The 17,689-nt window shown below is 38.3% G+C and overlaps 1 protein-coding gene across 2 annotated transcripts in view; it reads right to left on the reverse strand.

The window, feature by feature from the left end:
• The window catches only part of dtnbp1b (dystrobrevin binding protein 1b), a 40,151-nt gene that overhangs the window by 21,792 nt on the left and 670 nt on the right, over positions 1–17,689 (reverse strand). The window contains exons 2-3 of one of the 2 annotated variants that reach the window (XM_083544437.1): positions 17,605–17,684; positions 9,629–10,404 (exon numbers count right to left, since the gene is read on the reverse strand). In XM_083544437.1, the coding sequence (XP_083400563.1) occupies positions 9,629–9,668 (40 nt within the window). In that variant the 5' untranslated portion in view covers positions 9,669–10,404; positions 17,605–17,684. Of the gene's footprint in view, positions 1–9,628; positions 10,405–17,604; positions 17,685–17,689 lie in introns of those variants that run through there. The other variant, XM_083544436.1, reaches the window with a different exon arrangement.

Below are 17,689 nucleotides of genomic sequence, written 5' to 3' on the forward strand. Positions count from 1 at the left end.
ACAATAAAACTATCTTCAGTGCAGAGAACATCATGGACTCCTGAAAGAGTTTTGGCCCCCCCACAGAACCCTAATCTTAATATTATCGAGTCTGCCTGGGATTACATGAAGAGACAGAAGGGTTTGAGGCAGCCTACATCCACAGATGATGTACTGATGCTGCTTTGCAGGCAAAGGGTTGTTACACCAAATCTTGGTTCGATTTAGATTACTCTTCTGTTCGTTTCCATTTTTCCATTTACTTATTTCTTTTGTTCAGACAGACAGCAAATTATACATTCTTTACTTATTTTTTTACTTATATGCCTTCTGATTTCTAACTACAAACAGGCCATTGCAGTGCAAAAAAAAAACAAAAAACCCCATCAAATAAACGAGACGTTCTTTTCCTGTTCTGTCTCCAGGAAGATGCAGCTCTACATCTGCCATGTCAATCTTTATTCCATGTGACTCTCAGGACACGCCTCGGTCACACCACTGTTGAGGTTCAGTGTTCCTCTTTCAAATAATACAAGACATTTTGAAATGTCTAGAATGGAGACATCTAAAATCTCCTTTCCACAGATTGAAAGATAAGCGGACCAAGCATTCTTCTGCTACACTTACAACTCACTTTAAGTTAGTCCATAACAATATTATCAATTCATTGTCAATTATTCAATATATGTCTTAAATGGTGTTCCATGTTGTGTTTCTTTTAAACTCACAGGCATTGGGCGTTCGGTATAATACTAATCCTTGTTGGAGCTGGCATCACACAAAATCAATATGTTTAAGTAGGAAATTGAGCATAACTGAAAGAGTTTCGTATATGTCGCAATGTTCCTTACACAGAAAGCTTTTGTTTTATGTCTGAGATTAAGTTTGTAGTCCACATACTAGCGTATACACTTTAATTAATTGCAGTCCTTGTAGCAGCCATTTAAAAGTAAAAGCCATTGGAGTGACATTGGAGGACACAGAATGTAAGACAGAATGTACAAAAGGAAGACTTGAGCATCACTTAAAGTCAAAGAAATGATGCAACCTGGTGCAAGGACTGTGTAGAAGGTAAAGGCATGTAGCGGGGGGGATGAAAAGAGAACAAAATAACTTTACATTCCTCTACTGTACATCAACAAAGTCTTTTCAAAGGTCAGCATTGTATTGCTGTCTGTTTTTTTAACTAAACACCTTTCCTTTAGTTATACTGCAACCACAAAGATCATTTGTATTTGTAGTTAAATAATAATACGCTTTAAGACAAATCATTGGATTAGCTCAAAAGGTGTTGATTCTTTTTATGGAAGGAATGGCCTTTAGGACAGAGGGATTTGCAGGTTCTCGGGAATACGACACAGACAGAGAACATCATATCAGAAGGCGGACGCGTGTGCAGGTAGTTTAATTTACATTGTGTATATACCAAAAACAATGACAATACAACAAAGAAACAAAACACACAAGAAAGTCTGGGAATAAATATAGTTTGGCTCAAGTAACAATAACAACAACGTTAAAACACCATCATCACCACCAACCGCGCTCACACTAGCTACAACTCCAGCAACATGACCATTATCACCATCACCAACAACTCCAACACAGCAATCACCACCAACAATAACACCACCACCATCACCATGACTTCCAACAACTCCAGCACCACAAACACTAACATCAACTTCAGCAACACCACCATTATCACCATCGCCAACAGCTCCAGCACAGCAATCACCACTAACAACAACACCACCACCATCACCATGACTTCCAACAACTCCAGCAACACCACCATTATCACCACCTACAAACAACTCCAGTGATGCTTGTGGTGATATTTGATCATTCAGCTACAAGAGTGTTAGTAAAGTCAGGTACTGATATAGGTGAGGTGAGGAGGCCTTCAAGGAGGTGTTCAATAGGGTTGAGGCCAGAGTTTTATAGCAGATCTTCCTGCTTGGTTTGGGTCTGAAGGAAGAATTTCATGCTCCTGCATTCATAAACATTTTGTGTGCCTTCAATTTTGTGGTAACAGTTCAGAGAGGAACTATACATCGCTGGAAAAGTCAGGTGTCCGAATACTTTAGTCAAAGTGTAAATAATAAGACACCTACTACACCAGGTTTTGATTTGAAAAAAGAAATTAAAATACACAGTAGCAAAACTGTGGAATCCCAGTTCCTTTTGATCATCTTAATAATGTTGAATTTTGTGTTACAACACAACAATTTCTAAGTATCTTTAGCACTTAAAAATATAAGGGTTTTAAACTCCTGTCATTTCATTTGCATGGAATACATACGAAATAAAGGATTTAAAACGATACGGAATCAATGCTCGCAGCTGATGAGCATTAATTCGAGTTCACAGAGTAATGACTGCTTCCTGTGCATCTGCACTGCAAATGAGCTCTAGTCTGTCCATATTAAGCAGTGTGTGTGTGTGTGTGTGTGTGTGTATGTGTGTGTATTAGGGACGGTAAGATTCATCGGGATAAAAGTTAACGATGTGATGCAGTGATTTTAAAAAAGTGCATCGGTTACAAGTTGGCATGCATCTTGTTTAACATATTTGCAACTGTAAAAATATTTGATATGTAGATCGATTTCTTCTCACTAAACATGTTCTCGAGCGCGTTCTCTCAGCACCGCCGCTGCTACGTGAATATGACGTGTCAAAACACTACGGAGACAGAGGCGTGTCCTGAGAGTCTCATAGAATATAGATTAACATGGCAGAGGTAGAGCTGCATCTTCCTGGAGATTTGCTGTTTGTCTGAACCAAAGAAATAAAAACAGTAAACTATCTGCACCATACTGAATTGCATAGCATATTTTTCCTATTGCATCGTTTTGTATTTAATCGCATCGTGTTGAATCAAATTGAAATCGGATCGCACTGCATCGTAATAGGGGTGAATCATATCGTACCGCATCGGTAGCTATGCTTCAAGATCCTTAGTGTGTGTGTGTGTGTGTGTGTGTGTGTGGGTGGGTGTGTGTGCTGAGATTGCAGGACACATTGCATTGTGTTGCATGTCTGAGAGATAGACAGGCATGTGTAGAGTTTGATCCGCAAGTGTGTATGCGAATGGGATTGCACATGCTGCTTGTCAAAAAAGGGGTGTATGTTCAAGACAGATGTTGCTTTTTGGGCTTTAATGACAGCGCCTGTAGAACCTGTAGAATTTACGTTCAGGACCATTCCTGCTGCGAACAGTTTTGGGTTTTCTGAATGTTGTGCAATTGCTGGCTTTCCAACATCAAAATCTAGACTGTGTTTCCTTTTGTCACAGATAAAACGGCATGTATTTTCACAAATCTGCTAGCTAAAATCTGTTTCCCGGAAGTGCAGCTAATCTGCAATATGCCTTTGTTAGAAATGTATATACCACGTTCTAATTACTGCAGGCACTTTGGAGGCACTTGTATGCCATATATAAGGCATACTTACATAATACTTCCTATGCACACACATATCTGATGAAATCCGATTTGCAAACAGGCTTCGAATTTAAATAAAAAAAGAAACGATTCAAATAAAAAAGAAAGGAAAATTTATCGGTAAGCGCTGTGTGTTTCAGCCCGAGCTTAGTTATATAAGAACACAGTTATCCTCAAGGTATTTTATTCTCTAAACAGAGAAGCGTGCCATTGTGTGTGACAGTCTTTCATGCACTGTGCATGAGTTCGTTTGGATTTCTCTGTACTGATAGCTCTGGCTCATCACATCACCCCATGGTCAGTGAGTGGGCGAGACCCAGGTGCTCATATCCATGTCTTTACACATTCTTATGACTCATTATCAACATTACAGCTCTATGTTTACTTCCCCAAGCTTGCTGCTTTCAAGCAGAAGGTTAATAACGGGGGGGAAGAGTGCTATTATTTTCGTGCTATCTCATGAGTTAAGGTCAGGTCATTGGGTACACTTGGGGCTCCACAGTTTGTGGATTGTACACTGTTTAAAGAAAAAAGTATTTACTTGTGATTTTATTTCAAGTACATGCAGAATCACGCACAGCTTCTTATGTGAAATTACTCAAACATGCCAGGCCAATTGTTAAAACAGAAAAAATGAAACCAGACCACTAGTGTGTCAGATATGCAGATCTGAAGGATCTCAGCTTTAAGCACTACATGTTATATTTTATTATTATTTTAACCAGTCAGTAAAACAGAAAACCTCACAGAGATTTTATATATGGTATAACATTGATGAGCCTCTAAAAGACCTGCATTACCACACTATCTGTCTGTATTTGCTGGTGGTGCAAATTCCTCAAAACAAAATAATGATGATGAACTAAGAAGATGGTTCAATTTAAATGTATTTTTACAAAAGCCTGAAAATAATTTTTTCCCTTAAAAAAAATTATTCACCATTCATCCAACCATCAATCCATCCAAACTTCCATTTATTCTTCCTTCCTTACCTCCATACATCCATCTATTCATCAAGCATATTTCCTTTAATGAAACAATTCATTGAAACAATTTCATTCATTCAACAATCCATCTCTACATTTACATACACCCCCTGTTTATCTTGTTTATCCATCCATCCATCCATCCATCCATCCATCCATCCATCCATCCATTTAAGCATGCAATAGTCTCAGTAGATACATTGAACTGTCTCTCATTTCTCACTGCTACCAACTGCATTCTTGTGATAAAGAGAAGAAAGTGCAATTTGCCAGTTAATTAAGACAATCCCAGTCAGGGAGCAAGACACAGACAACCACAGATAGGTTCCCATGTAAACAAGTGAGTTATTGCTTGCCATTTCTTTTGTGTGGTTAGTACCCAAAGTGTTTCTTTAACAGCATTTAGGTTAGTTATAAAATTTTATTTATTTATTTATTTTTATATCAAAGTGATGAAAGGATCTAGAACCAGATGAAACCAGAATGGTTAGAATCTAATAATGAAGAAAAACGTCCATTTTGAGGCAATTCTAATATGTTTTCTCATTTTTTTTGTGCATGGTTGGCTTTTAAATGTCTATGAACCACCACTATTTTTATTTTTGTTTGTACTCTATTTCCAAGAATCTTCAGCCAAACAACTAACTATGACCACTGGTCACATGACTGTCACATGATCCACCACTCAGTTCAACTTGCGCAGATTTTTAATCACAACCACCTGTTAGCAATAAGCACGCTGCTCAGAAATAACCCTCATATTCATGGGCTGTTTGGGCTATCTTTCTACTTGCACACAACGTTTATTTATGCCACGTGGATGCAAGTGCAGACGATTTTAAATCGTAATTTGCCAGATTCTTCTTGTCCAGAAGGGCAAAAACAGAATACAAAAGTCAAACTAACACAACATGATATCCCAGGTATAAATGGTTTGATCAGGTATAAGAACAAGTCACTGAGAATAACAATAAATGAGTGTGTAGACTGTGTTGGTGGTTGCTTTACAAGGCCAAAAATTGGCCTTGTAAATGCTTTATGAACTTTAATCAAAATGATATTATAGCATTTTCTAGCAAGCCTTTTGCAACCAAAAAGATTGGAATTACTCTTCTATGTCAAATTTTAAAAAAGCATGTAAAAAAAAAAAGCATGATATTTTAATTCTTTAATGTTGCCATTTTCATTTTTTTAGGAAATTGTCAGCCGTGTTTATAACTAGCTAGCATTTCAAACTAGCTTGGTTTTTTTAAAAACTTGTAAATTGTACTTCACTCTATGTTTTAGTAACAATGCTTTATAAGCCCCATATTGGCATTAGTACAGTCAATGGCTATTACTGATTATCAGAATGATCAGAATTACATTTAATGTTTTTTTGTCTATAAATATATATTTAATTATTCCCAAAAGTCCATTCTTTCCATTTCATTCGTTTGTAATTTCACGTTGGAGGTTTAATCTAATCAGATATTAGCCATCATATCAAGTGTTGCTGTAAGCCAAAAGAAATGAACAACACAGGTTATTTGCAGCTTCAAATCCACGTTGCTGTTGCTTTAACCAATCAGATTGCGATTTGGTCACTCCAAGGCCCCCTAGCTGGTGTCCAGTCACTTTGGCATTTTCAAGTTTTTTGACTGGACGGTTTGAAAGTGCACTATTCAGCCTCTTATACCACATCTGTAGCAAACTGCACAAGCTCAAATATATGTTTTAATAACTGTTTTTTCAATCCACAATGACTGAAAGTAGAGAAAAATTTGATTTGTTTGCTGATACACTTACAAGGAGAAAATAGACTTTTGAAGAACAGCTGGACATCATGAGAAAATGTCTGCCTTTAAAACAGTTGTTAAGGTTTTCATGACCCATTTGTGTTTTCTTTTCTGTAGAATTTGCAAGAAAACACACAATTTGCCTTCATTTCCAATCCCCAGGAAAATCATTATGTACAGAAAAATGCACAACATTACACAGAAAACCCAGGGTCATTTTATGAGGTTAATATTGATGCTTCTGCTAGAGATGATGTATGCAGGGGCTTCAGTGAAAGGAGACTTGTTGAATTGTGTTTATTGGGTTTTTTGATTTAGTAATGGCTTCATTCTGCACGGCACGTTGCTGTTCATATGCATGCAGGGCATAACGCTTATAATATGCATACAACATATTAATAAACAATAAGCAAAAATCATGTATAATGAGACTCACTTAATTCTCGATTCTGATTTGATCAGAATCGGCAGCTGAAAAATTAATTCCGTATCTTCTGCCTAAGGCAGTTCTAAATAGACGATTGCTTTGGCACATGAAAGAAAAATTCAAAATAATGTCTAGTTTTTTTAAAGGGCGATTGTCCTTTAAAAAAATCCTTTCACTTGTTAATAAACACCGCTTCCTCTCATTTCTCCACACTATTTTTTTTTGTTGGCCTGCATGAACAAATTACCAGCCTCTGAGCGAATTTCATGCCCCCCCGCTGTCAGCACTGTGAAATAATTACGGTGTGAAGAACACAGTGTAATGTAGGAGACCAAAATGGCAGAAGAGCAACAAAGAGAGACAAAGACATGGAGAAAGAACATAAACAGATGACTCAGAACCCAATCTTTATCTATACACTGCTCAAGATGAGAATGTGTGAGGTGTTTCCTGGACCCCTGTTTCATAGCACTAATTTGGCCAGGTCTTGGCAGATTGTTATACTCTGTCATGAGTTAACATAAGCTGTTTCATTCACATATTTCATTTTAATGTCATGTCATACTCTTTTATGTGTCATGACAGTTTATGCCAAAAAGTGTCAAGGTGTACCTTGTTGTCATTACAATTCACTTCCAGTTATAGGTTTTTCCATGTTACAAGAGTCATGACTGTTTTCCTGAGTATAATGTCACACCCCTATACAAGTGGTCATGACGGTCTTCCTGAGTCTCATGCCACGTCCCCTTACAAGTAGTTATGGCGGTTTCCTTGAGTGTAATACCATACCATATTACAAGTGACGTTTTTAAGTATAATATCTCGGCTTATTACAAGTGGTCATTACTGTTTTCTTGTGTGTCAGGTCACGCCCCATTACAAGTGGTATTGATGGTTTTATTGTCAGTCATGTCACACCCCTTTATAAGTGGTTATGACCATTTTATTGAGTCTAATATCAAGTTACAAATGTTCATGACGTTTTCTTGAGTCATTTTACGCCCCATTACAAGTGGTCTTGACGTCTTATTGAGTTTCATGTCTCGCCCCCTTACAATTAATCATGACAGTATTCTTGAGTGTCATGTCATACCCAGTGTCATTTCATCACTTTTTATGAGTTGTCAGTTTGCATCCAGTCAGTTAGGAATCTCAATTTATAACCTGCTATGAGTTGCCATGACAGTTTATCAACAAGTGTCATGGTACACCCTAATAATGAGTAGTCATTACATTTAACGTCCAATGGTCCATGTTATATGTCATGACCAATTACATAGAACTGCATGATTGTCATGTCACACGCTGTAACAAATTGTCATGACCTTTAGGTAAACTTTGCTACAGTTCACTTGCAGGGACATGAGTTATGGTTAAAGCTCTGGATTACTACTCAGAAGGTCAGAGGTTCTCAGTACTGTCCCAGTACCACCAAGCTGCCACTCTTGTGCCCTTGAGCAAGGCCCTTAGCACACTGTGCTCCTGGGGCTCTGTATGATGGATGACCCTGTGCTCTGCTATATAGGAGTATCATGCCATGTCATCTTATAGTTGTCAGGATATTTTATATCCAGTCAAGGTATGCCACAAGTTGTCATGGCAGGTTAAAGTAAAGGTTTTTACTTGTCATATGTACACTGATCAGGTATAACATTATGACCACCTGCCTAATATTATGTTGGTCCCCCTTTGCTGCCAAACCAATTTGAGCTACAGTGCAGCTACACACAAGCACCACTAGAGCTGCTGTTTTGGAGATGCTCTGACCCATTCGTCTAGCCATCACAATTAGTCAAACTCAATCAAATCCTTACACTTGCCCATTTTTCCTGCTTTTAACATCATGACAACAACTTTAAGGGGAAATTTTCACTTGGTGCCTAATATATAACATCCACTTACAGGTGCCATGATGAAGACATAATCAGTGCTATTCACTTCACCAGTCATAATGTTATGACTGATTGGTGTATATTATAGCATAGTGAAATAATTTCTTCACATGTCTCAGTGATGTTAGGTAGCTGGGGTCAGAGTGTAGGGTCAGCCATAACACAGCACCTATGGAAGAGGGTTAAGGGCCTCACTCAAGGGCCCAAATGTGGCAGCTTGATGATACTAAGGCTCAAACTCCTAACCTTCCGAACTGTTTTCCCTTTACATCCAATAAAATCAGTGTCGGGTCACGTTCTGTAACAACCTGTCATGACAGTTTACACAGGCTCATGCTGTATTGTCATGAAGATGTCATGACTGTTTACATCACTCCTAGGTATACTGGAATGTTATACCATACCCTGTCATGATGTATTTCATGTGGTGAACATCCTGTCATGGAGTGTCATGACAACTTCTATCCAGTCACATAAGAGGATCAGTTCAGACCCTGTCATTAGTTGTCATGACAGTTGTACTATGTATACATTCATAACTTAGGTGTTCTGGTTCCATGAAAGCTCACTCCACAACTGAAACCTCCATTATGAGACAGCAACTATCTGGCAATCAGACCTGTTTACTTGTGTTCTTCTATTTTCCATAAACCTGCTGGCGCACACACATGAAACTTCTCAGAGTGTGTGGTGATGTTGCTGAGATCAGAACGTTCGAAGCATCACAAGTAGCTCTTAAATCACAGTCTGAAATTCTGATCACAAGTGGCTCACACACACCCATCCACACACATCCACACACACACACACACACACACACACACACACACACACACACACACACACACACACACACACACACACACACACGCACACACACACACACACACACACAGACACACACAAATCAATCACACCCATAGAGCATTTTACTGCGTTCAGACAGCACACAAGCCCACGTTCACTCCCACACCCACACCCACACACATACACCCACACACACACACACACACACACACACACACACACACACACACACACACACACACACACACACACACACACACACACACACAGCTAAGTTGAACTGAGAGAGAAGTCATATGGAGAAGACACTTACAGGAATTCCTCTTGCTGCTGCTGGATCGTGGAGAAGACATGTGGCTGGAAGATGAATCGCGCTGAGCTCGCAGTGATGTGATGTACAGGGAGGGAATCCACTCACAGCACGACTCTGCTGCCGCTCATCCTGACACACACACCCGCTGACCGCCACACACACGCCTTCCGTCAGGAAGCGATGCTGCAGCGTGAGGTGCTGTCAGAGACGGCGTGTCTCACTGTGTGTGTCTGTGTGTGTGTGTGAACTGCTCAGGCTGTCTGATTGACTGGGATGCAAACCTAAGAGTGTGTAGTAGCTGGGAACATACCACTCAGGATCATGGTAAAGGGGAGCTGGAGGGATGATGAGAAATGGGAGGCGTGAAGCGAGAAACAAGAAAACAGAGTTACAGAGCAGAGAAAGAAAATAGAAAAGGGGGAACAGGATAGATGAGATATCTCAGATTAGAGATTTACAAGGGGAAATGTGAAAAAGAAGAATGACAGAAAGAGAGAGAGAGAGAGAGAGAGAGAGAGAGAGAGAGAGAGAGAGAGAGAGAGAGAGAGAGAGAGAGAGAGAGAGAGATGAGATTTGTCACAGAAAATGTCATAGGCAGTCATAACTGTTCATGCCTCCTTGTTTGGTAGTGTCATTAACATTACCAGACGAGCTGTTTTACACCTTTTACAAACTACCCATCTACTGACCTCAAAGTTTAAACAGAATGGTGCAGAAAACTAAAAACATCCAGCCAGAGAGTCCAAGGAAGAACAGCCGGACTGGTGCTTTTTTACCTGTCACATGTACAGTACAACAAAGTTAAATTTTTCCTCACATATCCAACTGATGTTTGGTAGTTGGTTATAGCCATGATACAGCACTCCTGAAACACAAGGGTTAAGGCCTTTGTTTAAGAACCCCAAGAGCAGCTCGGTGCTACTGCGGCTCGAACCCCCAACCTTCCAATTAGTAACTCACAGAATTAACCACTAAGCTACCACTTCCCTCAGAAGGTTGCTGTTGCTCAAATAACCACTCTTTACAACCATGTTGAGCAGCAAGGCATATCAAAAACACAACGAACCTTGAGCAGAATAGGCTACAACAGCAGTGCTCCAGACCATTGTTGATGATGAACAGTTTATAAAGACCATTATCTAAAGTTGTTGTCCTGTATATGCATGACTCTATGACTATGCTTGAGAAGGTATAATACAACTTTAGTTGGTCCAGAACTCAGCTGTTTAATTTAATTACTAAAACCTCATCCATCATACATATCTTTCCTGTTGTCTATCATCTACACTGACTTCTTGGGAAATATCAAGTAGAATACAAGATTCTGCTTTTCACATTTAAATCTCTGCATGATCTTGCACCCTCATATCTCTCTGACTTGCATCCTGAAGCTTACTTTCAGATCTTCTACATCTGTTTTCCTTGTTGTACCTTCTGTTCTATTAGTCACTATGGGGTTGAGGACATTTAGCTGAGTTGCACCTCATTTAGAAATGTTCTTCCAAAATCTATATGAGTGACTGTTTTCACCACTTTTAAATCATGTCTTAAAACTCATTTGCTTAGATTAGGTTTTTCTCAGCAATTTTAACAGGTAAAATGCTGTTGTTTGTTGTATTGGATTTTTCATTTATTATTTTTTCCATTATCACTCAATTGTAGTATCCTTGAGTGTTTTGAAAACGCATTTAAATCAAATGTATTTGTATTATTATTACCAGTGTTGGGCAGTAACGTGTTACAAGTAACTAGTTTTTCTGGTTCGAAGCTCATATCTACTGCGATAAACACCAACCTCCAGGAACCCCATGCTAGAAGCTAGAAGCTAACCTGGTGTTCTGTTCTACATTGTTGATAGTTTTCAGACTTCAGCTGTAAAAGGAACATTTTTAAGAGCTCAACACAACAGCAGAAGCCACTTTAGTTTTTGATTGTGAATCTATTATTCAGCTTGTTTTGTTATTTATTTCAAAATCCTTGTGATATATTCAGTTTGTTCTGGTCTGACTTTAATAAAATAGTGTTTTAAAATGACTTTTTGTTTAATTCAGTTTTGTGTTTGTATAGATCATAACGCATAAAAGGGCATTAATGGGAACATTAAAAAGGTTCTTTAAAAAAGTAACGAAAAAGTTACTTTTAACAGTAACGCATTACTTTTTGGTGTAATAATCGACAAACTTACTAAGTTACTTTTTGAATGAAGTAACGAGTAACTGTAACTAGTTACCATTTTTTTTGTAACGAGCACAACACTGATTATTACTATTCAAGCGATGATATTTATATTAAATATTTATATATATACTTTTTGTGTGAAAGATGAAATAGAAATGTCATCATTAGCAAGATGCAGGCGGTCGCTCGAACAACAATATACAGAATTACAGGGATTACAGTAAGAAGATAATGTGATGAGGTTCGGCAATGCGCTCTGTAATTGCACTCATTGGCTAATGAAGGTGAATAATAAGGACAACATTAAGCTCCATATCAGAATATGCAGACATCATCATCATTTAAGGTTTAGTGTTTATTTGCAAATATATATTATACATCAGATGTAGTGATTTTATTTTACTGAGGTAGGAATATGTGGGTTATCTCAAGTGTCCTTGTTCAGTAGCCGAATTGCCAATTGGTAGAAACGCCAAATGAGACTCTCTTAGTTGGTCCTCAAGATCTGGTAGCACTTTTCTAATGGAAGCACACTCATCATCATCATTCGTAACCCTAAATTTTGGACACTTGTCTATTCATTATGTTATGACAACTACAGGACGTGACCTGACACACAAAAATAGATTACTGGATTTAGTCAGAAATCTGAATTCGCATTTTTATAAAACATTTTTCCTGTTTAATAACCACTGTGGCAAATAATCACCTAATTGTTAATCCAAAGAGGATGATGCAAGCTGGTGCTCTGTGGAGTTAATTGAAAATTATATAGAATGTGGAGGTGGTTGGATTCAAACTAGATTACAAGCACTTAGTGCTGCCCGTGTGCAACTGTGTGTAAAACTCTAAACACAGCAAATTCTCCAGTCCAGATCGCCACACTGCAACACTGAAAAACAGCAACTCAGAAACACATTGTGTGTGGGTGTTGCTGTGCTTTGCACGCCCTCGGGTTACATTTTGCCAAAATCTTTTTTGGAAATACATAACATGGGGTATATCACGTTATTCAGGTGTGATGTTTAGTCATGGGGCTTAAAGGTGCACCCAGTACCTGAATGCTTTGTCAGTGATGCACAGTGTAGCAGATGGCATGGTGTCCTTCCGAATTGGTCGGAGAAACATGTTAAAGTTTCCATAGAGGACTTTTAGGGACATCTTTCTCTCAGGCAAAGAAACCTGTCTTGGCTTTTTAGTCAGGCTGAAGATCTGTGGTTACTGTATATATCACAGGCTATATTTTTCTGCTCTGCTTTGTTAATTTGACACAGTGCTGCTTTGTACTGTTTGTTCTGCAGCAATACGCCTTTATTCCTTATAATGTGATGTGACCAGATGAGTCCAAGGAACGCCCCTACCTTCTCGAAATGCATAAATTCTCATCCAATATTCTGCTTACACAACAGTGATTTGCACACTAGCACGTTTGTGTGGTTCTTATATACCTTAATCACTGTGGTATTACACTGAGGCTAGCATTATCAGCTTGGCATCCAGGATCTTTCCCCCAGACTAAATCTTATGTAAAAGTAAAAATTCACTGTGAATTGATTATCAAGTCAATACTGGCCTTGGTGAGTTTCCAAGTGAACTCATTCAGCCCTTTAGAAAATTCAGCAGTGAGGGCGCTCTTTTTTTTTTTTTAACCAAGTCTGAGTATTTAAAGACATACTTGTATTATTATCTTATTATTAGTATTCAAACACATTATACAAACCAATACTGTATGTTGTGTTAATTAATTAATTGTACACCTTCGACAAGGTTCATCTGGATGGAAATGTGTTTACCGCTTGTTTCGTAGTGGATTTGAAAAGCCATCGATTTATTTATAACCCGTATCTTTTACCTGATTTTCAGTAATATCTTAAGGCCATCCATCTCTCACCAGGATAATTGAGTTGTGTATATGATATGGAGTTGTGGAAGTTAATAATCAACCACAGAGTGTCTTAAGGGAGAGCTCCAGTGCGTCTGGAATCCAGAACTCTCATTTAGATTCGGACAATCACACCATCCTAGAGCTTAAAGAAATCAGCCAAACACCCGGCACACATTGACCACAGAATAGAAAGCAGAATTAATTCTCTCATTTTCTTTTTGTTGTTCTGGTAAAACTTGTATTAAAATTGCGGAATGACTATAACACACACCTGAAAATGTATAATAAGTTTTTGAATCCCGATTAATCCCGAAGAAAAAGCAGACCTATTCTAAACCAATCATTTCTTCATAACAAATCGCAAATAATCACTTCTAATTCGGTCATGTGTAGTCGCTGGACCTTCGTTATTCCACTTTTTTCGTTGGGAGGCGTATCCTTCTATTTTAATCCCTTAAAGGTTTGAATGTAAATTAAAATAATATGAAAATATCGACATTTTACCTCATAGTCTGTATTTTATGTCAAATCACTTATACAGAGCGAGGAAGCAAGAACTGTCTCTGGCAAATTCCACTGTATTTAAACAATACTACAGGCTAGAAGCTCATAATAGCTAGAGGTCTGGGCTCTCTCTCTCTCTCACTCTATCTCTCTTTTTTTCTCTCTCTCTCTCCCTCTCTTTCTTTCTCTTAATAATACATTTTTTTTTCCTCAGTGTAGTTTCTGAAGTAAGTGCACATGAAGAGTGAAGGATATCTGTGATGAAACACGAGTGCAGCTAATTTGTGCATTAACAATGGTGCTAATAAGCAGAAACAAGTGCACACACACACACACACACACACACACACACACACACACACACACACATACAAACATACAAACATACACATACAGGGTGTAGTATCCATTGCAACGCAGCATACACGCAGCCAGTTTGGGGACTGATCGAAACATTGTTAATTTGACTTGAGCTCAAATCTAACAAAATTCCCAGGAATAGCTCATTGCTCTAAAATGAGTTAAGGAAGAGCTTCTTTGATGTTTGATTGATCCGAGAACAATGCGGCCTCTCGGAAACCCTGCCAAAAACCTCTCGGAAGCCCCGTCAAATTTTTAAAAGGTTAGGACTGTTGGCTCTGATTGAAAGAACAAACTTATCAAGATGTTATTGTTGAGGTGTGCTTTTGACCAGCTGAACACCAGTGTGGACCAAATTCAACACCAGAGAGATTTGATGCAGTACGGTTTAGTCTACACATATAACAACTTATGTAGAACAGCCAGAGAACACTTCTGTGAACAGCTATCATGTTTGTAATCATTTACATGATTCACATTAAAATTATTTCCTTTTATTTTATACTCAGTGTAAAAATAAAGGTTGTATCATGAACAGGTGAGGAAACTTGTTTCTGTACTGCACTATACTGATCAGCTTTGTTCCCAATAACTCACCTCACAACAGGTGACACATTTTAGATGACAGGTGACACATTTTTAATTTTTTTATCTATAAAACATATACCTCCCAAAGAAAAAAGTTTTTTCCTGCTCCCACCCGAATAAATCCCGCAGTTAATATGTATAACTAGTTTTATTTTCAATGCACTGACAGCTTCTTTCTGCTAATCTGCTTTTTTTCCCACTTACTTCCCTTTTGAATATGAATGAAAAAGAAACAGAAAATAAACAAATGTGTTTCGCTTTATTTGAGTTTAAATTTTTGTCTAAATCATGAATATGGACATAAACAATGACCTTTTCAGAACATAGAACATCAACTGAGACAATATCTTTTTTTGCCAAGGGTTTGTTGTGTTTGTTTCTTTCTTTAATATTGCAATGATAACTGTAGCACTCAAAGTGACCTTTGTCTTGCGCTCCAACACACTCTATTTTACCGCCCCCAACCGCATTCACCAATTAAATCTTGTCCCACGCCGCACTCGTTTGCGACTTCAGGCTTAGATTTTAAAAAAGATGATAGAATTAAAAAAAAATTAAAAAACAACAAAAGCAGCAGACAACCGTCCCCGTGGTGTCCACAACTTTCAGTTAAACTATCACAAGGGTTTGTATTCTACTTGAGGTAGGAGGCTGTTGCTAGGTGATGCCCAGCTCCAGGCTGTATTCAGATTTCGTAGTGGATCGAAAGCTCCTTTGGCCCTTTAACACTGCTGTGGTAAAAAAAACAAAAAAAAAACAACAACACATCACAGAGAATATACAGAAAGCAGTTATAACAAATCATGGATCTTTGAGCAGAACCAAAGCGACATTGAATTATACTGGAGGGAGGACGATGACGTGTTCTCCATATATATCATTCGGAATTTACATTCTGCAGGTACTTTTTAGTCCATCAGATTGATTTTACTTAATAATGAATCATTTCAGAGGCAAAAAAAATAAAAGGATCTGCTTCAATTATCCATATGAGACAATATTAGCCAAGCATCAAATACAGGTTTTGGTGCAACAATAGAATCTGTTCTCTAGCAATGATGTTGCGTTTTCAAACCTGATTGGGCAGAGGGTTGCCTAACTCTCTTGTATAAGTTTAGAGCTCTGGCTCACTAACTTTCTTTCGGCTTCTCCCATTAGGGGGCGCCACAGCGGACCATCCGCATGTTTGATTTGGCGCATGTTTTTACGCTGGATACGCTTCCTAACGCAACCCTCTCCATTTTTTCAGGCTTGGGATCGGCACTAAGGCTTGTGCAACCCTAATGGTTGGGGTCGGTTCCCTGACCGGGGATCGAACCCGGGCCGCAGCGGTGAGAGCGCCGCATCCTAACCACTACTGGGATATTAATAGCTGAATTCCCGTTGACACAACTACATACTACTAAGTAAACCATCTAATTTTCTCCTTTATCACGGTAAAAACGCAATCATAACATTTTTTTTACCCAATTCTTCAAGCAGGATCTTAGGCTAAAGGAGAGGGTAGTGGGAAGTGGTAGCTCAGTGGTTAAGGTTTTAAGGTAAGTAAGAATTATATCTATTGCATCATAAATGTAGTTAAGTAGAAAGAAAAGTTGCTTATAACTTTGATATTCAGTAAACATTGAAAGTAGCCAAAAAATTACTTACAGGAACAAAGTACATCTACTCAAATACTTCACACCACTTCACTGCTGGTTCTTTATCTCTCAACTGCTTAGTTGTATGAAATGAGACAATTGTAAGTAACTCAAGATAAGAGCCATAAATGTATTTGTTGTGTTGTTTACAAATGTGTGCACTTATTATAATGTCTTGTGTATAGGTCTGTTTGCTTAGAGAATTTTGTGTTATCTGGGGTTTATTTATACTTTAGTTTTATGTAATGTCTCGGTCCTGGAGGAATGTTTTTTGATTTACTGTTTAAAATGCCATAAATGCCACTTGACTTGACTTGACTTGACCTTTGGCATGTTGCTGTAAACCGGTAAACCTGAATCACACTAAAAAGTGTCATGGATTTCCGTCTGGGATGAATACAGCCATCTATCTATTATTTTCCTATAAAAGCATGCTCCTAGGTATTGCTTGCTTGCTTGCAAACTATTGAATTTATTTCTTCAGACAGTTATGAATAAGCCAATTACAGTATAAACAATAGAATATTTTAGATTAGAGACAAGACGGAACAAAAAAGTCAAAATGATTAAAAAAACATGGAGGGATAAAGATGGCACCCATAATGCGATTAGCAAACCCGTTTAAAAATTAGGATCGCTTGAGGATTAGTTCTGGAATTGTGGGAGTTTCAAAGGGCATTTCAGGTGACTGATTTGGTTCAGATGGAATGTGCTGGAACACCATCTACAGTTCGAAATGTGCAAGCACTGTGTATTTACTGTACAGGGAATAAAAAACTGGATTTGATTTTGGACATGCAGCAGATGTTGTGTCTCCTCACCAGGTGTCTCATCTTCTCCAGATTAATTTTTTTTAGGAGGGGGTATGGGAGGGGTGATGTCCGTCAAATAAAATGTCGATCTGAG

The sequence above is a fragment of the Silurus aristotelis genome (assembly GCF_946808225.1).
Source record: "Silurus aristotelis genome assembly, chromosome: 6".
NCBI lineage: Eukaryota > Metazoa > Chordata > Actinopteri > Siluriformes > Siluridae > Silurus > Silurus aristotelis.